This window comes from Misgurnus anguillicaudatus, chromosome 18 (genome assembly GCF_027580225.2).
Source record: "Misgurnus anguillicaudatus chromosome 18, ASM2758022v2, whole genome shotgun sequence".
NCBI lineage: Eukaryota > Metazoa > Chordata > Actinopteri > Cypriniformes > Cobitidae > Misgurnus > Misgurnus anguillicaudatus.
Window position 1 is genome coordinate 31,413,458 of NC_073354.2, and position 27,592 is coordinate 31,441,049.

At 37.1% G+C, this 27,592-nt stretch overlaps 1 protein-coding gene across 1 annotated transcript in view; it reads left to right on the forward strand.

Annotated features, from left to right (window-relative positions):
- The first annotated feature begins 4,445 nt into the window (after nt 1-4,445).
- Nucleotides 4,446-27,592, forward strand: part of man1a1 (mannosidase, alpha, class 1A, member 1) — a 147,393-nt gene continuing 124,246 nt past the window's right edge. The window contains exon 1 of the mRNA XM_055187219.2: nt 4,446-5,164. Coding sequence (XP_055043194.1) covers nt 4,658-5,164 — 507 coding nt within the window. The 5' untranslated portion in view covers nt 4,446-4,657. The remainder of the gene's footprint in view (nt 5,165-27,592) is intronic.

Consider the following 27,592-nt stretch of genomic DNA (forward strand, 5'->3'; position numbering starts at 1 on the left):
ACTTCCGGTAAACTCTGCGAAGAATAAATAACAACAAAGTCCCTTTAAAGTAGTTTATTTATATAGCAAGCAAAATAAACAACATGTAGATTACATTGGAACCCAAAACATTTGTTATTTTCGACGAGGTATTTGTTTAAGAGTTCAGTTTCAGCAACTAGTCCATTAAACAAACAGAAACCGGAAGTAAAGTTCAGACGCACGTAAGCCAGATGAAACGGTCTATAGACAAGAGCATTGAGACGTCCCCTTTTAATAAAATTTTTTTTCTATTCCAGTAATTCCAATCAAAACAAATATTAATGTTATATCATATCACTGTAAAACTTCTTTGCTGCCTTACATTTTTTAAACAGCTCAGATTTACAAGTCATTTAACTTTTGAACTATTATTTATCTTGACAAGAGATGAGTTGCTACAACTTATAAAATATAGTTAAAATAAGTTAACTTGATTTTATAAGTTATAACAACTCATATCTAGTCAAGATAAATAAGTTAAAATGACTTGTAAATCTGAGTTGATTCAACTGGTAACACCTAACACCTAAAAATGTGTATTAAACAAAAAAATAAGGCAGCAAAGATTTTTTTACAGTTTATCCTAAATTGTAAAAAAATCTTTGCTGCCTTAATTTTTTGTTGAATCAACTCTGATTTACAAGTAATTTCAACTAACTATTATTTACCTTGACTAGAGATGAGTTGTTATAATTACACTGTAAAAAAAATCTGTAGAAATTACAGTGTTATTGCAGCTGGGTTGCCGGTAACTTAGCGTATTTAAATTTATGTTATTTACTGGCAACATTTTGTTCAAAGTTAAATGAAAATTAAACATTTACAAGTCTTTGTCTTTACAGACTAAAACAAAAAACAGCATCAAGCTAAACATTCTGGGAAACAAAATCTGAAGCAAAAAAACAGAAAAAGGTTGATGATGATTTCTGGTTCCCAGAATGCTTTGCATGAGGCTGTTATTGTATAGTTTTATTCTGTAAAGATAAAGACTTGTTAATATAAAAAATGTATTTAACTTTGAACAAACTCTTGCCAGTAAATAACATAAATTTAAATCTATGGTAAATTACCGGCAACCCAGCTGCAATAACATTGTAATTTCTACAGAATTTTTTTACAGTATACATATGAGTTGTAGATAAAGATAAATAATAGTAAGTTGACTTTGAAATCTGAGTTAATTCAACAAAAAAAATCAAGGCAGCAAAGATTTTTAGCATTAATTCAAGATTTATGCTTACAGAGATCTGAAAAAGTTGTTTACTGAAAGGGGGTGTCCCAATACTTTTGTTCATATTGTACATGTATCCACATACTCCTAGAGTAACTTCAAAATGTTAAAGGGTCATCGCTTCTTGATCATCACTGTCTTCATGAGCATTAGTTAAAAAATTTTACCAGGTTTATAAAACATGTGAAAGCAAAATTGTCAGCACATTTCTAAATTTGGCATGGTAAGGTTCAAAGATATCATAAGCCTTTTATAGGAGCATTTTATGTTTCAATTTTGTATATGATTATGTTTATACCGTGTATTCTTTTCTTTTTGTTTACTAAAACTTATGTCTGTGGCTGCTTGAAGATCTGCAGAATAGTTTTATGTTGTACACTCTCAGTAATAAAAGTACAAAAGCTGCTGGGGTGGCACCCTTTCAAAAAGTACATCTTTATACCTTAAGCAGGAGTACCCAAACTTTTTCCTACCAAGGGCCAAAAATCAAACCGAAAGGAAATGTTGCTGTGTTATATCTTTTATTTTTCTATTATTTAAAAAATAAATAAGCAAACATTACTACTGTTTATTCATAACTAATGCAGTTTCATTTTCAAAGGTAACTGTTGTAAACAAGAAATCATTTTACCAATCATTTTTTTAAATTTCCTTTTATTCACTTTAATTCCTTGCATTTAATTTAAATAAAAAAATTTGTAATGTGCAAATAAAACAAAAAATGTTACATTTTAGAAAATGTTTAATTAGAAATATGAACATCTGCATCAATGACGTTTATCCCTTTTCCACGTGGCATGACGGGCCAAATTAAGGGTCATTGCGTGCCCTAGTTTGGGCACCTCTGACCTAAAAGGCAGCGGCGGCCGGTGACTTTTTTTCGTGGGTGCTCGATGCGAAGTTGGTCACAACATGTGTAGCCCATCATGTGTGTGGTTCGTAATTTCATAATATGTGTTCTGCGCCTCGAGTGATCTTATGTGCATCACATTTCTTGTCAAAATAAGTGCCTGCTGCAGACGCATCTAAAGGGTTTATGATAAAAGAGACGCTCGCGTTGATACTCACTTAATCTTATGCGTTATCAAAGTTTACTGTTAAGGGAGTGTCTTGCGTGTATTTTGTGAACGTGAGTGTCTCTTTTATCATAAACGGTTTTGACGCATGTGCAGCAGGCACTTATTTTGACAAAACACGTGATGGGCATGGTTCACATGACGCAACAAACACACATTTTGAAAACACAAGCAACACACGTGAAAACACATATTTTGAATCTGCGTCCCTTGGATGAGCAGTCATGAGCCGCCAGATAGCTTCACTGTTCAGAGAAAACCCTGATTTGTCTGGCCAGACATTTACATGTACACATTTGACTGAGCAAAGCAACTTACGGTACATTTTATCAGTATATGTTCCACTAAGCTATACAAACACACAGATGCTATAGCTTTTAAATTATTTGTTGCTGTTTCCACATTTGGTTCAATAGTTTGAAATTGCAATTTTATTATGAATCCATCATTGATTTTTACCTACTTGCACGCAGCACACAACTGTATATCTAAATTTTCTTATTCAGAATCCCGAGGGCTCTCTTCATTTGCATGCTTGGCTCTGTTCTGAGCAGGTGCATGCATGCCATATGGCTTCCATAGAAATTTCCTCAAAGACGACAACAAACGTAGACTAATTTTCGTTTTCTCATCTCATTGTGCGCGCTATAAATCAGCCAAATGTTTTCTGAGCTGTATGATTAAGGTTCTTTCAAAGCATTTCAAAAACCGCACGCATTTAGAAAGCTTCATTCCAGCAATTGATGGCAAATGATGTGCAAACTGAATGATACGGTTTCATTGAAAATGGTAAATCAGCTGAAGCACATTTTGAAACCCTGCCGCAGCAGGTGCTGAACCGCAAAAGTACAGACATCCCCTTTTAAGGAAGCCCCTTACATTAGGTTACACAGGTGCATTTATGGTAAATATGCTTTTCGTTACTGCAACACCATACAGTAGCAGCTATTCACAGTCTTGATGTGTGTAGCCTATATAATGCACATTTTTTTATAGTCTTTGTGATTATTTTATCGCACAAGGTGCCAACTTCACGAAGGTAAAGTACACTTTTTGTAATGAAACAGACTCGGACATCAATCAGAATAGGAAAGAACATGAATAAAGTGATGCACGGGAGTGCAGACAAACTCTCAAACTACCACACTGACTACAAAGCGAACAGCAATGCACCCTGCTAAAACCAATATTTCACTGACAGGGTAAATGAATGACTTAAAACACTGATCTTGGCATTAATCCTCAAAATATCAAACTTTAAATATAAACCTCAGCTCTCTGGGTTTGAGCACAGCATCCTGGTCTTAAGAAGAGCTGTGTCTGTCAGAGCCGTGTCTGATCATTCTCTCACCATGCATGAAGCTGCTGTCTTCTGTTCATCAATCTTGTTGGCAGAATACTTAAAAAACAATGCTATAATGCCAGGACTTTGGAAAACAAAGGCAATGTTGAATTATTAAAGTCCTGAGTTTTGTTTATTTTGCAATCATGTTTCCGGAAATCCTTGGCCAGGAAAACTGGTTTTGCTTTATATGTATAGTTTATATTCAGCTTATATTCTGTAATAAGAAGATGTAACTATGGCAACATATGTTTTTACATTCCTTTAACTCGTCTAAGTTATGCAATTTCAACTTTATTATAAGTTAAGTTACAGCAACTCATAGCCAAGATTTAAAAAAGTAAGTTGACCTGTAACTAGTCAATTTGATTATACTTTATACTTCATTATTTAGTAAAGCATAAATAAAAGCACAATAAAATGTATTTTCATTAAAGTTAAATAGTCACTTTGTTGTTTAAAAATCTATGCCAAATTAAAAGTACAAAAGGGTTCATTAATAATTGCAGTTTGACAACCGTCTACCTTATACAAGTATTCTCATAATAACTGTTTTAACTACATCCTTACCTATTCATATGGATTCTTATGTCATATGATCCTCGTTAAATGAACAATGACAGTTTGAACAAGAGATTACCCCTCTGTACTTTAAGTCCGGAAGACACGCCCACAACCAACTAGCGCATGGCGGCGCAACGCGGTTGGCCAAGGCGCGCTGTCAATCACACATCTCCGCCATTCCTTCCGCTCCATAATCCGTCCACCAGCGAGACTTTACACAGATGTGTGCGAGGCGTGCACAGTTGAAACGTTGGGACATCGTGCGCGTAGTGGGATCAACTTCTTTCAAGGGATCTGTAGTGTCCTATTCACACAGCTTGAGTTCGATGTATGCCTTATTGTAAGGAATAGAGATCAAGGTTTTCGGAGACTTACTTTAGTTTAGTATTTAACGCGTATTGAGGGGGTTTAAAACGAAAGAAAATGCCTGTACCGTCTCTTCTGCCTTTCACGACTACCCCGAATAGGAAGTCTGTCAGCCCGACCTCCTTCAGGCTTACGGAGAAATTCATTTTGCTTTTAGTTTTCAGCGGTTTCATCACCCTGTGTTTCGGAGCTATTTTCTTTTTACCGGATTCCTCTAAGCTCCTCAGCGGAGTTTTCTTCCGCTCGTCCTCGGTGGAGGCTGAGACGCGCACAGGTACGGTCAGTGACACGAGCACCGGGACGGGCAAGGATGAGAAGATACTGGCCAAGATTAGGAAAGATCACGAAAAGGCGTTGATCGAGGCCAAGGACACTCTACAGAAACTACCAGGCGAAATCAAGGAGGACATCGAGAGCGATAAAAAGAAAGTTGCCCTTAACGGACAGGTGAGGGGCGGAAAAGCTGACGGTTTGCCCCACGTTCAGTACGTTCGGCCGCCTGGAGCAACAGGGCACGAGCCGTCAGACCCTGATGCTAAAGAAAAAAGAGCCAAGATTAAAGAGGTATGTTTCTTATTTGTATTAATTTACTCCTCCTGCGTATCATTTTGCCGGATCCTCTGAGGTAATCGTGTTGTGAAAATAACTTTTTTAACGTAATGTTTTACGAACGTCAGGATTGTCACAAGTGTACAAAAAAGACATTGGTGTTATGTTGGCATGGTGTCGTTGTTTAAATGTACTGACTGAAGAATTGGTTCAGTTTCAAACGCATTTGTTCTACAAAGAAAATGTAAATAGGAGACGCAGACATGATGAGCAGTTGTGGAACCTGACAGGCCGGTTGATTGACACGTAACTCCTGTCAGTCAGAAATGAGCGCGTGCCAATTCATTCTTCCCCCGCCTGTAGCGAGCTGCAGTTTGTGCTGTCGTTGAGAGTAGCCTAGTGTGTCTTTATTTTAGTCAAAGTATTAAGTATAATCAATAATTTTCTAAGTGAGTAACTTACGTTACCCCTTTGCCTTGTTCAGTCAGTATTTCTGCTGTTTTAGTCAGTATTTTGTTATTTATCAGTATTTAATTTTCTGTCATGCTGCGTGTTCCCAGTTTTTACCAATAATAAATAGCAGTATGTGTATTCAGGTCAGTATTTGCTATAAGTCAGTACTATATTCAGTATTCAGTCAGTATTCCTGGTGTTTAAGTTAGTATGTTACCCTGTCTGTCTTGTTCAGTCTGTATTCTTGCTGTTTTAGTCAGTATTTCTTATTTTAAAAATATTTCATTTTATGTTAGGCATGCCACTGCGTCAGTAATTTAGTCATTACTTATCTGTCTTGTTCAGTCAATATTCCTTGTGTTTTTGTCAGTATTTCATGTTTTTAACAAAAAAACCAAAAATGTTTTTAATAGCGACATGTGTATTCAGGACAGTATCTCTTGTTTTTTACTCAATATTTCATTTTATTCTGGGCATGCCACTGCGTCAGTATTTTAGTCAGTGCTCATCTGTCTTGTTCAGTCAATATTCCTGGTGTTTGTGTCAGTATTTCCTGTTTTTAACCTTTTTTTGAATAGTGATATATATATTCAGGTCAGTATTTGCTAGTGTTGTAGTCAAGACCCCCTAAACCGAGTCCAAGTCATGACCAAGACAGGCCAAGACCGAGACAAGACCAAGACATTAAAGGGTCGAGACCAAGTCAAGACCAAGACAGGCCAAGACCAAGTCAAGACCAAAACCAGTGCAAGTCACTGCATTAAAACACTAAAATGTGTAAAACAATTAAAATGTGGAATATGCATATGATTAGGCACTTCTTGTCTGTGTGTGTGTGTGTTCGTGTGTGTGCGCGTGTGTATATGCCATCAGAGAAGTTGATAAAATAATCAAAGGCATTGCAGATATGTGGGAATTTATCTTTGTTTATAAGCAAATAAAAGTGAACAAAGACTAAAGAGCTGAAATCAACATTTATTCTGAACTGCCTTTCCATGGCTTGTCATCCACTTAACACAATGCAGGTGTTTTTAATAATAAGATTAGAAAAATTGTCAGTGGGAGAAACTTAAACAATGCTTAAACAATGCCAACATCATATGCCAAACCTGAATAAACTGCATAAAATTAATGATAAATAATACATTTGTGATGTGCCCATCAGTTGTGGTCTTAACATACAATTTCGAGTCCTCTTTGTCTGAGACCGAGACGAGACAAAGTAAAAATGCGGTCGATTCCAAGACGAGACCAAGACCTTTAAAAAGTGGTCTTGAGACCGGTCTCGAGAACTACAACACTAGTATTTGCTATCAGCCAATAATCAGTATTTAGTCTATTCTGAGTATGTTACCCCTTCCTTGTTCAGTCAGTATTTTTGCTTTTTAGTCAGTATTTCTTGTTTTTTTTACTCAATATTTCATTTTATTTTAGGCATGCCACTGCATCAGTATTTTAGTCAGCACACATCTGTCTTGTTCAGTCAATATTTCTGGTGTTTTTGTCAGTATTTCCTGTTTTTAACCAATATTAAATAGCGATATATGTATTCAGGTCAGTATTTGCTATATGACCCAATATTATAAACAGTATTTAGTCAGTATTCTAAGTATGTTACTCCTCTCTCTTGTTCAGTCAGTATTTCTGCTGTTTTAGTCAGTATTACTTGTCTTTTTATCAATATTTTATTTTATGTTAGGCATGCTTAAGTCAGTATTTCTGTTGAGTCAGTATTTTAGTCAGTACTTATCTGTCTTGTTCAGTCAATATTCAGTCAGTATTTCTGAATATATACCCTTCTGTCTTGTTCAGTCGTATTCCTGCTGTTTTAGTCCGTATTTCTTTATCAGTGTTTCATTTTATGTAGTCATGTTTACGTCAGTACTTTTCTCCCTTGTTCAGTCAATATTCCAGATACTTTTGTCAGTTTTTAAACTAATATTTATTTGGCATTACACATCTTTAAGTCAGTGTTTAAGTCATGATACCTGGTTGAGTTAGAGGTTTCTACATGAGGCCGCCATCTCGGTGTACATGCATCACGTTAATTTACTTTCCTGCTTTTCAATTTATCAGTTTTTAAATCAACTCTTCCTCATGCATGGCAAACTATTCATTTTCAGTCTCAGTTCAGTTTCTAACAAGATACAAATCAAGGTCCATCTCAAAGGCCCATTAGGCAATAATACCTGAGCCTGAACAATATTTTTTATACAGTTACGGCATTAGGGCGAAGCGGAGTGCCTGCAACCCCATCTGGCCACAACTAGGCTACATTCCCGAACTTGTGTTACAATATTGTGGAGCTTTTGCTCAGTTGTAGTGTTACTTAAAAAAAAATTGAATACAGCTTTGTTAAACAGATGACTAGCCGTATATGATTTTAACAGTCTGTCAAACAGGTTGTCCTGCTCCAGTGATTGAGTCAGTGTTGGTCCGGACTTTCTGGTCAGGATGCTTAAATAAACAGAGCATTCTTTCAAAGTTTTAAATGGACTTAAGACCCACAGTGTTTACACTTTTCAGGGAGTATTGAATTACACATTGCCTTTAGCTGTTGGCTTTTAAAAAAGCAAGCATTTCTGTCATTTCTTGTTTTTTTGGTTATGAAGTGTGTCAGGCCACAATAACCCCCAGTATGACTGTAATATGGGCTTGGCATTGGTTTGATTTAATTAAATATGCTATTGATTGAGACTCAGTATTACCTAATTTAAATCAATAATGTCCTTATTAAAGATGAAATGAAAACTGACAGCATAGCAATAGGTTACATTTTTATTGAAGTTGTAATGACCTTGCATCCTTGTTTTTCATATGACCAAATAGCGCCTGGCTTGTGTGTTTTTCTAAACCATGCGTTACTTACTATGTTGCAGCTACAGTTATTTGCATAAAGATCCGGTGTCTATGTCCCTGTGGTGTCCTTCAAATTTACATCATGCTTTTCATGCCCCTGTTTTATGCTTCTAGTCTTTCTTTTCACATGCCATAATGCAGATCAATAGTTAGACTCATCTTAAGTATGGATGCACCGATATGAAAATTTTGGGTGATACTGATAACCGATAACTCTTTATATTTGGAGGTCGATAACTGATATAGGCAGATAAATATTCATATTATTTTCACAATGAAAAACTCCCAGACTGCGGACATCTTGTCTTTGCGCTAGACTAGCATAGTCTTCTTAAGCTCGCAACACGTGTCATCTTCGTGCTATGTCACAGGAAGTACCAATCAAAACTCCACAAGGCCAGCAATGAGCAAGTGAGTGGTTCAACAAACCAAAATAATCCATCATTTATCGGCTTTCATTTATCGGCCTAATTTTGCTATCATACCGATAACCGATAAGATTTAAAATAAGCAGTTATCGGCTGATAACGATATGTCGGCCGATATATCGTGCATCCCTAATCTTAAGATCTCAGAAGCCACGGCACCCTTCGAACTCATCAGAAACATCAATCTCAGATTCCCAGTAGTTCACCAGAAGTGACAAAGTGCTAATGCCAGGATTAAAATGTTACAGAGTCAAGTAGACATTAGTCCATGTGGATGCCTCCGCATTCCCCTTTTAAGAGCATTGGTATGCTTGCCGGTCTAACAAGCCTCTCATATCTTAGGCTTAATTCAGCAGCTCAGCATGAGAGGAGTGATAATTTACCCTTGAGTGGCCGGGCTTCATCCATTGACCACTGGCATGAGGGAAATAAACAGTCACAGCTGGATCCTGTGGGGTCTCTTTTGTGAACATGGCAGTGAGCACTCTGTCTCAGTCTGTCAGACCATCTGACCTTTGAGCACTCGAGTTGCCTTAGAAAAGAAATTGATTTCAAGGCTGTGGTGTGACATTTTTTATGCTTTTATAACTGAAAGCTATAAACACCTGAAATGGATAGACCACACTGACATTTAAAATGTGGCTTTTGCCTCTTAACTGTTTTTTTAAAGCATAATCAAGGCTAGGTTGATGTAATTAAAGGGTTACTCTGCCCCCAAAATGAAAACTTACTCCACTTATTTACTCACTCCAATGTCATCAAAGATGTTTATGTCATTCATTGGTCAGCAAAACACAGAGTTATATTAAATAGCATCCTGACTCTTCCTTGCTTTATAACGGCATTGAGATCAACATTTCAGTGCATCTGTCCATCATTAAAGTAATCCATAGTCTAGTGGGTTAATAAATGTTGTATGAATAAATCGATTTGTGAGGGGAAAAAGCATATTTTGAGCTTTGAGGGATAGTTACAACACACGTAATGTAAACAGACAATAACAACTCTAGATATGGCGTCGTGTAAAATCGCATTGGTTCTCACTAGGGATGGGCATCTATGTCATTTTTTTTTCATTTCGATTAATCCATTGGTTTGAAAAACGAGTACTCTATGGGGCAATCAAAGGGGTGGGGCATACGGGTAAAATTTCATAAAATTAAGCAGCTTTAAGTCTTTTGCTATCATTTAAGCGATTAGCTGTGTCATGTACTCCTGTCGGTCAAGATGTTATGTTCCTATGGCTCTCTTTTATCTCTTGACATTTGATGTTTAAATATGAGATTATATGAGGGAACGTTTGACGGCGCTGTACATTTTGCACCTGACTGACTGTATTTTCGTCTTCCCAAAGTGAATCAGAAAAGTGAATGCATCCACCGCTAACCAGATATCCAAATGTCGCCATAACAACGAAAATAAATAAATAAACTCACACGGTCATCGTTTTCGTGATCGATCGTCGATGTCACGTTCGAGTACTCTGCCAATCGATTACTCGTGCCCATCCCTAGTTCTCACGATTGTGCATGCTGCCATATTTGCCATATTTTACTTTGAGTAGTTTTTGTCTGTTGTATAAATGCTAAAAAGGTATGGTTAACTTTTAGTTTATGTTAGCTAATGCTTTAGCCCAGTGGTTCTCAAACTCGGGGCCGCGAGATGGTTCCAGGGGTGCCCCAGTTTTATGACATTTTATAAAATGCATTAATTTATCATAAATTCTGTGTAATAAAACCTCAGAAAAATAAGGCTACTAACCAACAGCACTAAATTAATGTTTTGTTTAATTTAAATTATTAGTTTTCAGAATATTTTATGTCTTAATTTTTCTTTGGGGCCCACGTAGGGATGCACCATACACAAGGGGGGAGCATGACCGAAAAGTTTGAGGACCACTGCTTTAGCCAATATTAAAGTCACAATAAAATGGAAGTAGCAATTGTCTTATTTTCCCAATCGTGACGTATATCCGAGTAAAACGGCTTCTTAAATGAAAAATAAAGGTAGGGTTTTGATTTAAATTCGTCCATCGAGAATTGGTTGGAAGTTGGGTCATGTTGCTATTTGCTAATTGCTGTGATCTTTTCCTGGGCTCCTCGCTCACTTGCCATACCCAATTACTAGACGTAAAGAGAGGTCATTTTGACTTTTTGAAAAATAAAGAAGCTCACAGATAAGTCATTAAAAAAATATTAAAAGTTTTTGTTTTTAATTTCATTGTGACTTTAACAATCACAACCATATTGTAGAGTGTTGCCTTTTTACCAATACTCATCGTAGGCATAGTAGGGTGGAAAGTATCAAACATAATTTAAGCATCACAAATATCCCTTTCTTTCTGAAGCAGTCCACTGTTTCATTCCATGCATTGCATTTTTGCAGGGTGGCAATTTTAGGAAATTCTCAAAAGACACATTGCACACCTATCTGGGCTCTGAGCTTCTCTCATTCATTATAGATGACTGGGCTCTCCATTCACCCAGACCTCATTCCACTTATTATTAATTATGCACAACTCAAGCTAATAAGAATAATGACTTTTCATCAAGATGATCACAGGCTTTCACTGGGTGGGCAAAGTAGTAAAAACATTCAATTATGCAAATTAAACATCTATACGGTTAAAAAGAGTGCAGGGTATGATTGATTTTGTGGTCATTTGAAAGAATAGAAAGTCTTTAGTTTAGAGATTTCTACTTTCACAAAGTAAAACTATAATTCTCTGTAAAAATGTGGCACAAAATGTTTTTCTTCTTGCGTGGTTTTGTATTGTATAACTAATTTGATTTATGATTTTAGTTACCTATAAGAGTGTGGTACTCACAGTTCTGTTTAACAAATATTGCTTTATTTATATCTATTCTGCATATTATGAGTTAATAAATAAAAAAGAAAAAACTATTGGCTTCTGCTATAAGACCATCAAGCATTTTTTCAGCTTTCTTTGTGAAAAATATGCTTATTCATACAGCACGTCTCTTTTGCATGCAATTGTTTTCTCCCTTTGGTCATGGCTCTTATTTCAGGTTTGTTTTTTGGTATATCATTTAGTGACTTCTCGGGAAAGCCGAAGTGCTGGGATGCTAAATAATTCAGTGTTGTTTCTTTTATTTTCCTGCTTGTAAATAAGGCATGGTCTTGGTGGTAAAATCTAATGGAGAGGGGAGCGTTTGCTGCTTTACGTTCTCGCACGACACCACGGCTCCTTGACTTCCACCTTCACCCTTTTACAGCTACAGCTGTGATTCACAGTGGGTGTCTGGAGACCGAAGCCCGTCCTCAATTTTTTTGGGTCAATCTCGCTTTAGCCAGAAGCAGCTTGACTGACCTAAGGTACTGAAAAATGTAATGGATGCCTCCAGGCAATAGCACAGCTGCTGCAGGCATGGTTAGTCCCCAGCCAGTCTCGTCCTTTTCTCTGTAATTTTTCATTTCTGCTATTGTGATTGTTAGAATATGTTATTCAGTGGCCTGAATGTCCCCATTTAAGGGTGGATGGCCATTACATTAAGGTGTTTCTGACAACAGATGGAAACTTTAGAGAAGTGAAGAATATCAAATTAAGCGCAAGTATCACATTGTTAACCCCCGGTGGTGGGCACACACATTTCATTTTTGTTTTTCTCACACTAAAAACTGATTTAAGTTAACAGATTATATTGCATTTAGAATGGCTTGGATAATAACACATGGGAGTTTCAATCACTGCGCTTTCAGGGAAAATTAAGACACTTGTACTGTAGTTGTGATTGCTTAGTTTTCAAGTAATTGAATACTCGGTTTAGGAGTAATTGAATACTCTAAAAAAAAATAGTCCAGTGCTGATTAGATGAGCAATCAGCATCAGTCCTGACAGATGCATTGATCAGGAGATTTAAAGAACTTGTGTGTGTGTTTGTTGCCGGTAAAGACTGATGTGACAAAGGACGTCATTGCCTTATTTTTTGGTACATGAACTTGACTTTGTTAGAAGCATCTGCATTATCCTTGCCCCGCCCTGACCCAACCCACTCAGCTATAGTGTATTGTTGGCAGCATAAGGTGTATCTGAATGTACTCGGGAATGTAATATTTTAATCCTTTGATACTTACATTTTTCATCATGCTGTAATTGTGAATATATTTACAATTAAAAAATCAAGGTGAATAATCGGCAATTATGATTTTATATTAATTGTGCAGCCCTACTGCAGTCTGTAAAACACATAATGCATGATGCTGCCTCTTATTCTGTATTGGAAAGGAGGATCAAATCGATTAGACTTCCACAAGGTCTTCATTAGCGTGCCAGATGTCATTCTACTGTTTTCCTTCACTAATATAAAGTGCTGTGGTGGTTTTGAATTGCTCTAATACAAAAACTGTTGAGAATAGAAAAGGGAATGTCTTGTCCTGTATCTAGTACAGATGTTAAATCAGTGACAGCTGACAATGATGCATTTCATTGTAAAGGGACTGTGTTTGTTTCATACTGGTAAAACTATCATTAGATCTGCTGAGCACTGATGGGGTCTAAGGTTAAAAGCCTGTGGATTTTTATAAAACTTTCAGACTGCTTTCTGTTTTTCCTCCCTGAAGTCAAAGGGATAAAGCAAAAATATTGATTTTTCCCCTTCAGCGAGTCCGAAAGAGTTTTTGTTCTTTGTGGGTCAGAGATTCTTAAACTGGAGGTAAACCTTAAACATTGGGAATTTATGACAACATGCCAGGTTTGTCAGTGGTGTAAATGTCAGAATTGAAAACCTACCTTAGATATTTGTATATTTCTTTTTGCAAGTATTTGTTTTTTATTTGCACACATTGAGTGAGAGAATAACCGAGCTTCTGACTGTCCACATAGAGATTTATGATTGTTAGTAACGGGTGAATTGTGAAACATACAGTAGTAAACCCTTTTGACAAAGTTTAATAATGCGGGACATCATGAGCACAGTATGCAAAGGTTTTTTTCTTTTACAGTATATTAAAATAACAGCAAGCCTTAGGGCTGCACGATTCTGGGTAAAATGTGAATCATGATAGGAAAGGAGATCACGATTCTCCCTCTCTCTTTTTTACAAAAACATTTATTGCACTCAAGTAAAAAATGTGCTACACAGGAATTTAATTTATTATAAAGTGTCTTAAAAGTCTTTTTTCCTTATTTTAGATTAGTAACTTAAAATTTGCTAGCTGTTAAACATAAACTGGCCAACCTTAAAACTTTCAAAACACAAACCTTTAAAACACTAAACGATGATAAAGAGGCCAAGGAAATTCCTCTGGACATTTCTCAATCGTATGAAAGTCGAGAGAGGACATGCACTATTATTATTTTTGCTTGCTTGTTTTCTCGTGATAATCCAAATGTCATAATGTAATTTCTTGTCCATAATATTTAGTGTATTTTGAAGTGGACTGCTAATGCATAAGTTGGGGTCTTCGCCGTAACCATGTATCTAATGTGTAGCCGATAGACCTAATAAATAAATAAAGTTGGACGGTTCATGTTCGTGAATTTAGGGACCATCGCTAAAGTAATACTGTACATGTTTCTATCTTCCATAGTATTTAACAGTTTATTTAAATATAAAAAATATGTGTGCATTATAGCTGACAACCACATAAACACGTTGGTTTTGTGACTGTTTGTCCATTATATTTAAATGATGTTAAAATTAGAAACATGTATATTATTGAGTAACTTAAAGACGGTCCCTAAATTCACCACTGTAAAATTGTAAATATTGACAAATCTATTTCAGCTTGAGTGAATCTGATCCAAGTAAAATCTAATTTGTTTATCCATGCTATTAGCAAAATATGATTTTGCTCTTTACAAACAAAACAACATTTTCTATCGAGTACACGTAAGCTTTAATCACATCTCAATAATACAACTTTTGTTATGTCGAGATCACGAGAAAACAACTTTTGTTATGTCGAGATCACGAGAAAACAACTTTTGTTATGTCGAGATCACGAGAAAACAACTTTTATGATGTCGAGATCACGAGAAATCAAGCAAGCAAAAATAATAAAAGTGCATGGCCTCTCTCGGCTTCCGTACAATTGGAAGGCTGGGGTCGATTATGCAGACTGCTTACGTCATCAAGACTGGCTTATTTCAGAACATTATCAATTATAAAGTTGACTATTATTCTCAGTTAATCGTAATTTGATGTAATATGTTTATGACTTGCAAATGTAATGTTTAGTTAACGTCAATAAACCAGGGTTGATGATGTATGCAGCCTGCACAATCGACCCCTCAAAGGCTGCAGCCTTCGGATTGAGAAACGTCCAGAGGTACCCCCTTTTTCGGAACCAATGTTGTTGCATCATCACTCTCTATGTCGCCACCAGAATTTTACCCAATGACACTCGTTTTTTCACTCTTTTGTGTGAAAATTGCCGCTTCAAATCCACCAAGTAAACCGACTGTGTTTAGCTTCATGCAAGAGACAGAGTAACAACGCAAATAAGAAACGAGAGAGTAGAGAAATGATCAAGTCTGATTGGTGAATATATAGGCTTTGGTTTTACACAGTGTAAGGATGAGCAAGTTTGACTGATATAGCATCTTGGATTGTAGTAATGTAAATACGTGAACATGTGAATGCAGCATCTGAACAGTGAACACATGGAAATACTGTATGCAAGTGAATCGCTGTCATTTAGAAAGGTCGCATTTATGTATGAATTAAGATTCGTGGTTCTTTTTTCGATTTCATTATGCAGCCCTAGCAAGCCTCTAGTCTAGACTTTAGAGTTTATACCATAAAGGTTGGCATTGCCAGAGTCATGGGTTAAATTTCCTAGGAATGCATGGACTGATAAAATGAATACCTTGAATGCACTGTATCACTTTAGATAGTTTGATCGTTTGCAGGTCAGTGTGATCTTGCTGACAGCATACAAAGTTCACCTTTAATCAACAAAGCTGTCTGCAGTGCACAGTAAATAGCTTACTTGTGTCTAGTTGTGTTTTCTTGTTTCTTAAAGTGCACCTATTTCATTGCTAAAAAACAATGTCATTTTGTGTATTTGGTATAATTCAATGTGTTTGCGTGGTTAAAACACATTATTTTCCACATACTGTAAATTTTTGTAGCTCCAGATTTCACTCTCTTCCTGAAACGCACAGATTTGAAAAGGTCTGTGTCCCAATCTTGGCCAGCTAATCTGTATATTGTGATTGGCTTGAATACCTCTGAAATCAGCTGGAAACATGACGCTCCTTACCTTACTGATGTTTGACAGATTTAGTTGCTAAGTAAAGAATAATTGATGATGGGCTGTTTAATAATAAGAAAATAATGCACACCCTAGGTAGTTATGCCGTTAAACCGTGGGTGTGCATTATTTTCAAATAATTCAAAGGGCCGCAATCAATTATTCCTCTTATACCACAGTTACCAAAAATATTGCTCTGGTGCCTATTTTTAAGACATTTTACAGATTAGGTGTGCGGTTATTGAAAAATAATTAACAACCACAGAACATTTCTCAATTAGAATAAAGCATTCAACAGCCCTGTGGTATAACAGGAGTTAACTTACACACTGAAAGTCCAAAGCGGGAGAATTTATGATAATGTCAGTCTTGTCTGCTTCAACAATCCCAGGAAGTAAACTGTTGCATACAATCCGTGTTTGTGTTGTAGTCCAAGAAAAGAGATTTACATCGGAAACGATAACTCGCGTCATCGTTTACTTTGGGGTTTGTACCTTTTGAATATCGTTTACATGTACACACTTACACACCAAAGGAAATTAAAAAATGTGAATCAGACAATAGATACTCTTTAAAGAGTACGTGTACACCTGTGTATCTCTTAAGGGGGAGTATAGTTCAATTTTTTAAGTAACGCCAGCGTACACACAAACACACACACACACACACACACACACACACACACAAACACACAGCTTAATAGGGTTGCCGCGGTGACGTAATTTTCCCACCGGTTAATCAGCGCGTCACAAACCCGGTGAAACCGGTGTCACCGTGTGGGAGGGGCTTAAAAATGCGCATGCAGACGTGCACATTTTACTTTCACTTTTGAATTAGGCAACTGTTTAAATGCAGTGCTTGCGTACGCTGCGTTAAATTGCGTATGAATTTGCATGCAATGCGAGTGCAACAGCTGGTTTACTTAAGTGCTTGAGTCAATGTGCAGGTAATTCTCAAAGAGCCAGTCCCGAGCAGAGCAACCGGCTACTTCTCCATAAAGCGCTGCTTGAATGATGGGTTTCTTATTTTTCTTGATGATAAACACAACAACAAAACGATCTCGCTTATATTAAACATCATATATGTATATTATAACAAAAACGAGTAAGCACGCGGCTTCTGCCTTCGTCTGGTCAGTCAGCTCGCCTCGCAAACTCTGACAGGAATAAATGAAATCTGACACCTGCTGCTCTGTGACGTGACCCGCGTTCAGCTTCGCTGAATTCAGGCACCAGACACATTCAGTTTGCTCTCTCTAACGAAACTAAATGATTAAATTACACGAAAATATCAAAACGACGGTTAAAGACGGTGTCGCGGTGGGCAAGTGATCTAACCGGTGAGAGGCTAAAGCACCGGTTATCACCGTTTCACCGACTATCGCGGCAAGCCTACAGCTTAATTAATTTGACTCAAAAACACGTACTTAGGTGTTTAATGCATGCAATATTTGTCCTGGCCTACAGGGGTCCATAAGGAGCATGCAAGCAGTTAAGTAGGGCTGCGTCCGAAAACTCTAAATTGCTGCCTTCTGAGGCAGCTTTCCAAGGCAGCAACGCATCAAGGCATGTCCGAATTCAATGTTTGGTTTACTTCCTGTCTCCTGAGATACCTATGTGTGGACGTACATTAAGAATGTGATTGGTCGAGTCCGGTCGAGTTCGAAAAAATAAAATGGCGGCCAAGGACGCGACTGGACCACCAATTTAGTGTAAATAAAGGTAGGTTTTCAATTTTTACACCTTTTAATTGCATTTCTAGCGAGAAATTAGTATTGTAGTTTTCAAATATGTGATTAGTTATCACAAAGGCGCTCTCTGTTTAAATTTCAAACACGCTGCCTTTGAAGTGTGTCCGAAAGTCTTTCTCTGAGCTACCTTCATGCCTCCGAAGTCATTTCCTCATGAGGCAGCGAGGCAATGAGTCACTGCCTTAAGTTTTCGGACGCAGCATAGGTCTAACGCAGTGACGCCACAAGTCAGGGTACTTCCTGACCTCTTTGCACAATTTCTCATATATGGCCTACATTCACGATGTAGCTTGCATGTATTTCGCTTTGTTGCCACCTTGAGGATCAACTAATAACTGTAAGAAAATTAAATGTGCATGTGCTAACCTGCTTAAGGTTACAATAATCCGGCAGTTAGCATACTTCATGTGAAATTTGCGTCACAGGCACTTTACGCTGACCCTTGTGTACACATAAAATGTGAACTATACTGTGGCCTGTAGGTGGTGGTTATTTGGAGTTTAAAAAGTATAAAAGTTCTTCAAAGAAGAATTTAGCAAAATTTGTATTCCTTTTTTCTGGTTAGCTCTGCACAGCATGCTTTTTTCAGGCGTAAATCTATCTTTTATCTAACAATTTGAAAAATCGTATTGAAAGCTTGAGGAGGATGCACCTCGATGCGCGCCATTGGCCAGCCGCCACATTTCCAAACTCATTCAGAGTGCCAGGCAAATGGCTGTAACTTAACTCTGCCTCCCTGTTTTCAGCTGTGGGACTGGGTTGTCTCTGGAGAGTGAGTTTTGGCAGTTGATCAATAGGTCTGTGTGCCTGACAGAGAAACGGAGAGCATGTGTGGTAGCGTAAGTGAGGGTCCTGCCAGACTGGCCGCAGCTTCAGTGCCAGAGAGGCACATGCCCATCCACTTGATCTGCACCTGTTTTCTGGCATCTGCAGGTGCTTTTCGTGTGATCGGGATGGGCTGAGTTATGGTTTCACAGCATTTGTTTTAGTGTAATGTGTGGTGTCTTTTGCCTTCAGGGAATTTGCTTATGCACACACACAAAATACACACTGGGTCATTGCCTTTAGAGCTGTATTTGGCAGTCAGTGATTGGCTATCAGCATCATTTTGCTGATAAAGTGTAGCAGGAATGTGGTGCAAACTCCCAAATTTGCTCCAATAACCAGCACACAGGCCAGAAACTGTATCTTTATATGCTACCTTGGCAATGGAAGTTAAAGTAATACTCCACTTTTACAAAAAATCCTGATCATTTACTCACCCCCATGTCATCCAAGATCTTCATGTCTTTCTTTGTATAGTCGAGAAGAAATTACTTTTTTGAAGAAAACATTTTCTCCATATAGTGGACCTTGACAGTTTTCAGTTACATATTTTTTTTAACACAATCTTCAGACAGACCTATCTCAGTACATGAAAAAGCATCCAGTACATTACCTTTCAGAAATCTAGCCTGGACTGATCTTCAGGCTGGGAACTGAAAAAAATCCATCATACTCCCCTCTCTCATCTTTCTCTTCATTAATCCCATGGAGATACTTGCTTGGCTCCCTTTACAACCACACTGCTGTAATATAACCTCTAAAGGATCCTATTAAGGTGATCACCTTACCCATACTCCCCTGTCTCAAGTAATTGATTTTAGAAAAATGGCATCTAAATAATGCTCATCTCAGGTTTGTACTGAAGCACATGTGTTCTCCTTGCCATGTTACACGACCAATACATATCTTGGATGCTCGGGATCACAGATAAATTATAGTTAGTCAGATTAAATTCTGCAGTAAAATATCTCATGCAGTGGTTCTCAAACTTTTTGAACTGTGCCCCCCCCCTTTGTGTAGGGTGCATCCCTTTGCAACCCATCCAAAGATAATGCTAAATATTTAAAATAATCTCAAACTTAAAATTTGAATTAAACAAAACATATTAAATGATACAGTGTAGGGATGCATAACAATTAATCACGATTAATCTATAGCAGAATAAAAGTTTTTGTTTACATCATATATGTGTTAAACTGTGTATAATAATTATGAATATATAAATATGCACACATGCATGTACAATTTTAAGAAAAAATATATTTATATATTAAGTATTTATGTTTATATGTAATCTAAATTATACATAAATATACAAATGTATATACACATGTAAACATTTTTTAAATATATACATGCATGTGTGTGCATTTATTTATACAAAGTTATTATACACAGTTCACACACATATATGATGTAAACAAAACTTTTATTCTGTTATAGATTAATCGCGATTAATCGTTATGCATCCCTAATACAGTGTAATGCTGTTGGTTGGTAATAATGTATTTTATAAAATGTCCTAAAACTAGGTCCCCCTTGGCACCATCTCCCACCCCCCAAGGGGGACCTGCCCGCCAGTTTGGCACAACCACTGTCTTATTGTGACTTCTTTTGGTCCTCTCATATAACCTTTAATGCTTTAAAGCCCTCCCTCATTGCACTTTCCTTAAATGAGTACTGGTCCCCATTGACTTGATCATTTTAATTTTTATCCCTGCTATGAAAAGTCAATAGGCCCTATTTTTTGGGTGGACTGCTCTTTTAAGGATTTAACGTTGCATTGTCACCATTACAAAAAAGTTCAGCACTATTTTAAAAGTAATTGCCAAAGTGATCTTTTTTTAATGTTAGACCTAGAAAATAGTCCCTGAACTGCCAACAGATTCTTGATTATGCAAAAATGCTGCAAAAGCTTATGTGATCCTGTATAGCTCATTGGTAGAGCATTGCATTAACAGCACAACTGGTACTGGGTTTGAACATGGGAAACACACATACTAATAAAAAATGTATACTTTGCACTGTAAGTTGCTTTGGATAAAAGCATCTGACATGCGCTTGAATATAAAATAATATATGGTTATAGTTATCACCTGACATCAGCTACGTGTGTTTATGTTTTATATGAGCTGTATTACTGTTAAGTGAGACATTTACAACATAATTTTTTATGTGTTCTTATAATTGGACTTCTCGTACTGAGTGACAGCCAAAGAGCAATGTTTTCTCTTTAACTGCTGTAAATATAGACATCTAAATGGACTTCAGTCTGATCATTAGATGCCTGTTGACTGAATGGCGCAAGCGCTTTACTAGCTCAACCTCTACGCATGTCATATCATATGAGACAGCATTTCATTTTCCATATCAGTTCAACGTGGCACTTGCTTTAGAAACGGCCAGCATGTAAATTAAACATTTTCTCGCTGTCACCATGTCGGACAAGATGTTATCATAATTGTGCTTTCATATCTTTAAGGTCTGCTTTTTAAGTGCATTTACATCCAAACAACCTGCTATTTTCAGTATTATATTTTTTGGGCTTTAGAGAAGTGAAATTACAGGCGGGGCAGATTCATAACTGTTAATTATGCCATCATGCCTGTTCAAAGACCTTCAGCCTTAGATTCAGCTGCTAAAAACACCAAGCAGTTAAAGGAATATTCAACTTTTATAAAGTCTGATAATTTACTCACCCCCATGTCATCCGAGATGTTTATGTCTTTCTTTGTTCAGTCGAGAAGAAATTAAAGATTCCAGGATTTTTCTACATATAGTGGACCTTGACAGATTCAATGCAGTTTAAAATTGCAGTTTTAGTTCAGCTTCAAAGGGCTCTAAATGATCTCAACAGAGGCATAAGGGTCTTATCTAGCAAAACAATCATCGCTTTTGCAAAAAAAGTACTTTTAAACCACAACTGCTTGTCTTGCACTAGCCGTGTGATGCGCCAGCGTGACCTTACGCATTACTAGGGCTGGGTACCGAACGTCGATACTTTTATGGTATCGAACGAAAAACTCTGATACTTTGGGTATCGAAAAATGATTTATCTTTCGGTGCCAAATTTCGATTCCAAAAGCCAAGCGGCTGTGTGAGCCTGTACTTGCGTGTAAGGACCTAAAGCGCCGGCGATTGGCTGTCCACCACGTGACGGGGAGGATTTCTGAATATTTGCAGTCAAACTCGCAGTCACCCAACACAAGTGTAGAAAGGATGCAATATGAGAAATATACAGAAAGGCTTTGTGACAGTTGTCTTACCAATAGAGTTAGCGCAAGTATGGCCGTGTTGTCTCCGTGAAAGGCACGTCAACCAAAACGGCGCTTCTACTAAAGTGACGAGTGGTTTCTGTGTCTCTGCTTGTTTTACTCGCGCCTGGTTCCGCATGGCAATACTCCGCGCGCGCGTCTCCCACAACAGTCTCGACAAGGTGTTTAAACTTGACCCACGTGCGCAGCTTCGCGTCGTGCCTAACAACGCCTTTCAGCCGTTACTTATTCACGATACAGAACAGCCTCTCGTACCTTATTGCTTACTTAAAACATATGGTATCGGAAAAAGTATCGTAAGGAACCGGTATAGAAACCGATGTATCGAAATTGGCACCGGATCGAAAGATTTTAAACAATACCCAGCCCTACGCATTACATAAACACGTCGAAAGGTCACGCGTTACATGTGCGAAATGCACACTTGCGGACCATTTAAAAACAATAAACTGACATAGAAACATTCATTAGTATCGATCAACTTACCACGATGTCGGAACGGTAAACTTTCTTCAAACTTTAGGCATGATAAATAATACCTAAGGCCACGCTGGCGCATCACAATGCTAGAACAAGACGAGAAGTTGTGGTTAAAAAGTTTTTTTAATTTTTTAAAAAACTTTTCTTTTGCGAAAATGACGATCGTTTCGCTAGATAAGACCCTTATGCGTCAGTTGGACTCGTTTAGAGCCTCTATATGGAGAAAAATCCTCAAATGTTTTCTTTAAAAAACATAATTTCTTCTTGACTGAACAAAGAAAGACATAAACGTCTTGGATGACATGGGGGTGAGTAAATTATCAGATTTTATTATGATAGACATCTTTTTTTGTGATGCAACAAAGTCACATGTATAGTAAACCTTGAGTAAAAACAATGATTTGATTGTGCAGCCGACCCAGAGAGAAGTACTAGTACACCTTTGCCTGAGGTTGTAATTCGTAATGATGTCTCCTTGTTAAACAGGTATTACCAGACCATGAAGTTTTACAGCTGTCTGTGCTTTTTGCCTTTAGGTCAACTGGTATCATGCTAATTTGTGTCTTCCTTTTTTTCAGGAGGTCACGTACATGGCTTTCTGCGCGCTTGCTCACACATGCGTATCTTTGTCTTTCAATTTGTTTATAACTGAACATTTAGTCAACATTTACCTCATTTTCATTTCATCCTTTAACCTAACATAAGCCTCACCTGTAAAGGTCACCTGAGTATCGGGATACAATCCGATAAATCCTTTGTTAATTAAAATATGGCAAAAAGCTAGTACAGTATCCTTTATGAAATGACAGTTTCCTCAGGCTGTTGCTTAATCCCAATGTACTATTCTTTCCTAGGATTAAGGTGTGATTATCATAGTACTGTGAAAAAAGTATGCTAAAGGTGCCAGGATTACAAAGAAATAGTGGAATTTTATTGTTTGTATTTGTGTATGTTACTTGGGGGTCTAATACAGCCAACCTGCTGTATGGACGAGGGGCTCATTTATAAGTTGTATGGCATATTTCATAATACTTTCATATGGGCTTCCACAGCAGTTTTACAAACCTTACAATGACCCAGCTAACAATCACAACTACAAGCTACGTACTAAGATTACAATTACATGCAAACAATATGCAACAAATGTGGCTGTCATATCGGGATGCAATTTAATGGTATGCTTTTATGACCAATGGTATTCTCGTTTGGTGCACATTCAGAAGTATGTACTTCACGTGTTTTTAGTGTAGAACAGAAGTATGTTAAAGAATAGTTCACCCAAAAATGAAAATTCTGTTATCATTTTCTCATCCTCATGTTGTTCTAAATCTGTATGAATTTCTTTTTTTTCTGATGAACACAAAGTAAGATATTTTGATGGTAACCATTCAGGGTTTCCCGCAGAAAATGTGTTGGTTAAGGTGGTAGGGTTGGGCGGGTGATTAGGGCCGGGGGGCGTGGCAATCAAAGGGGCTGGGCGTACGCGGCATGATGAAATTATAATATTTTTATTTAAAACACTCAAATAAAACTTAATTTTGAAGAAACTATGACAGACAATGAACACATACTAGATTATTAATGAAATAAATGTTTTTGACAGATACCTCTAACTGGAATAGCTGCGTGATGAAGTGAAACTAAAGGGTTAATAAACACAAACTGAAGCAGATTTTGGCGAAGGATGATAGATACTGCAAAAATTGTTAAAACTGATTATTTCCCACTATTAATAACATTATCTTAAAGGAATGTAACTACTGTAGCATGTAAATAATGCACATAAATAATGTGAGCAAGAGCGCTCAACAATTATATCTAATAAACAGGCACATGAAACCTAAATAGCAGGTTGCTCAAACTACAAAATCACCAGCTAACTTAATTTAAATTTGCAAGAACTACTAATAAAATAACACGCTTCAATAAACCCAAAACATACAGTAAGTTCTCACGGACACGTGTTTTATTAACTGGCTATCCTCCAGACATGACGGACCACGTCTTTATCTCATTTCATCCTTGTGGCGGGCGTTCACGCTTGCGGTGTGAAGCGCGTCCGCGATATTCTCCGAGATGTTTTATCAACTGGCTAGTTATCCTCCAGACAGTGACGGTCCGTACCACGTGTTTCTCTTTTCGGATGTGTGAAGGCGTGCCCGCATGCCTTTTGTGCAGCGAAACCACCTAGTTAAGGCGGTAGGGTTTCCCAGCTTAGGTGGGCTGCCTGAACTGCAAAGTGCTGCGGGAAACCCTGCCATTGACTTCCATAGTAGGAGAAATAAATTTGATGGAATTCAATGGTTACCATCAACTGTGCGCTTACAATCATTTATCAAAATATCTTCTTTATCATTTATCACAATACTTCCATTATTTGTTTTCCTACTATGGAAGTCAATGGTAACAGCAGTTGTGTGCTTACCATCATTTATCAAAATATCTTCTTTTGTGTTCATCAAAATAATAAGTAATAATAATGACGGCGAGTAAATGTTGACAGAATTGTAATTTTTTGGTGAACTATCCCTTTAACTGGGATTTAGCTTGCGTATGTGGCAGATGAGAGTTTTGTTTATTTAAATCATCCTTGTTAGTGTGTTGTTTTACTGCAGAATTTTCCCAAAAGGTCTACCATACGTTATGCAAAAACAATGTCAACATGACATAATAAGGTTATCAGTTGCTCAAATATTTCTCTCAAGCAATTTCATCAAAGTAAACAGTTTAAAAGTTATAAGAGGAAGCTGGGTGTTTCCTGTTAAAAAATGCGTTCAACTTCCAAAAAAGCTTATCCCATCCTTCCTTCTGTGTGAACTCTGGTGCTGACTGTGCCGTTATAGACGGTCATTTCAAAATTGCCTTGTCATCTACTTATGAGTGCACTCACTTGAATACTAAACCTGAAGAGCACTGTACACACTCTGTCTTGTTCTCTGCATGCACTTCGATAAACTGCATCAGTTAAAGTGAATGTTTCATTCAGATAACCTCATGGCAAAGACTGCTTGATAAACACATAAACAGTGTATGGAATTAATGCCGTCTTTAAGTCATGTTGTATTTATGAGGGAACTCCACATAAACACCACAAAAATGTCTTATACAACTTGTATAACACATATTGATTGTACAATTTAAAATGTTAATGAAGGGCAGTTATAAGGTTTGCCAGAAAATAAAACTCATTTAGGTGATTTATGAGTTGAAGAGCTTGTTTAACTACGTGTAATATCACCACATGGCAAAACAAAAATGATAATCAATAACACAATTATTGCACTTTTTGTTCTTTTTGCTTTATTGCAACATTGCTGAACATTTTTCTGTCACTCTCCAATATATTTTTTTGTATTTTTGTAATTGCAAGACACATTTAGAAATGCACACTTCATTTATATTTTGGTCATTTTTAGCTGAATAGTTTAGGGATGCACCGAATGTTATTTGGCCAAAAATAGCCAAAATGTTCGGCCAAACAAGTTAAAAGACCGAGGGTGAGGTCTTTGATGACATCATTGAATAGCAACCAGCGCAGAATGAGAGGCGCGGAAATGCAGCAAAACATGTTGGTGAAAGCATTTTAAAGTGTTAGAAAAAAGACGCAAAAACATACAGTGCTACAAGTTTTATTTATCATTTAAAATCAAGACATACCGAACACCATGCAGCGTATGAGAAAGACACAGTGATGACGATCCTGGAACGAGAGACTTTAGCTCTTCATCTGATGCGGTATGTGTAGAAAACTTCCTAGATCCATTAAAGTTCTACAATGACAAACAATCCTTTATTAAACGAGAAATAAAACGTTTATTAACAAAAGCATTTTGTTAGACTGCTTTGTCATGCTCCAGTCAAACTTGCCGCCGTCTCCCTCTCTTCCTGTGCTTGTGCTTGACCGTGCATGCAGCCGCGCATCCGCTGCTCAACACACAGTGCTGCATAAGCGTCTTTTTTGCAAGTTTTTTAAGGCATGAATGAGTAATGAATAGGTTATTTGCTTTTAAAACCATGCAGAAAACATGATCGCGCCGCCTTCCTCCTCTTTAAAGCGCGTGGACGCTACAAAAAGTCTGTCGTTGCAAAGTAACCTAAGCATTGCTTGACGTTTTGACGAGCAGCCACCTGCGGAAAAGAATTTGCGCATATGAACACACATGTTTGTAAAAAAAAGAACGTATCTGATCCTCGTTTACATTTTTATTTAAAAATATATGTATGCATTAAATATAAGCCTATATGCATCAATGCACGCATTCACATACAAAAATTATTACTTGTACAGCAGCCTTTGCCGGATATATGACAAAACACTTCAGCTTATATAAATCTCAAATCATATGTTTGAGAACTACTCCTAACATTTTCACCTCACCAGGTAGGAGGACTACTTCAACAGGAATAAATTATATAATGACGAAAATAGTAAATCATTTTACATTTAAAATATTTTGACAGTGATTAATAAACACAAATGGAATTGTCTAAGTATTGTGCATTATTTTTTTATATGGAACCGGGAATCGTTAGAACTGGAACCGGAATCGGAACCGGACATTTTCTTATGATACCCAACCCTAATTGTTTGGTTGTTCGGTGTTCGGTATTCGGTATTCAGCTTCGGATATCCCTAGAATAGTTTCATAAAGAACCTTTAACATCTGAAAAAATATTTGTGAAATATAAAGGTATGAAAGAAATGGTTCTTCTAAGAACCTTTGGATGGTTCTTTTAGGAACCAACATTTTTTTCTTCTATGACATTGCTGTGAAGAACCTTTTAGGAACTTTTATTTTTAAGATTGTATTCACCCATGAAGAGGATCTGTTATCTTATGGGGGAAAGCAAAAATGAACCGTTACATGAGCTTCAATAAATGTTTCCTGTACAGTACACTACTCTGGTAGTTTTCAGTAGATTAGTCTCACAGCAGTACGCCGGGACCCTGAGGTCGAGAAAACCGTCAAATTTAAACAGGAAGTTCCTTCTCAGTTTGTATACCCAAAACAACTTAGGGAAAACACCTTTTTGTTGACTCAACTAGTTTCAGAATCAGATTGGTTTTTGTCTGCTTTTACTTTATCATTTATATTTCTTTTTTGTTTGAATCCATTTTTTGGGGGGGGGAATACCAGTGTTCTTTCTACCTCTC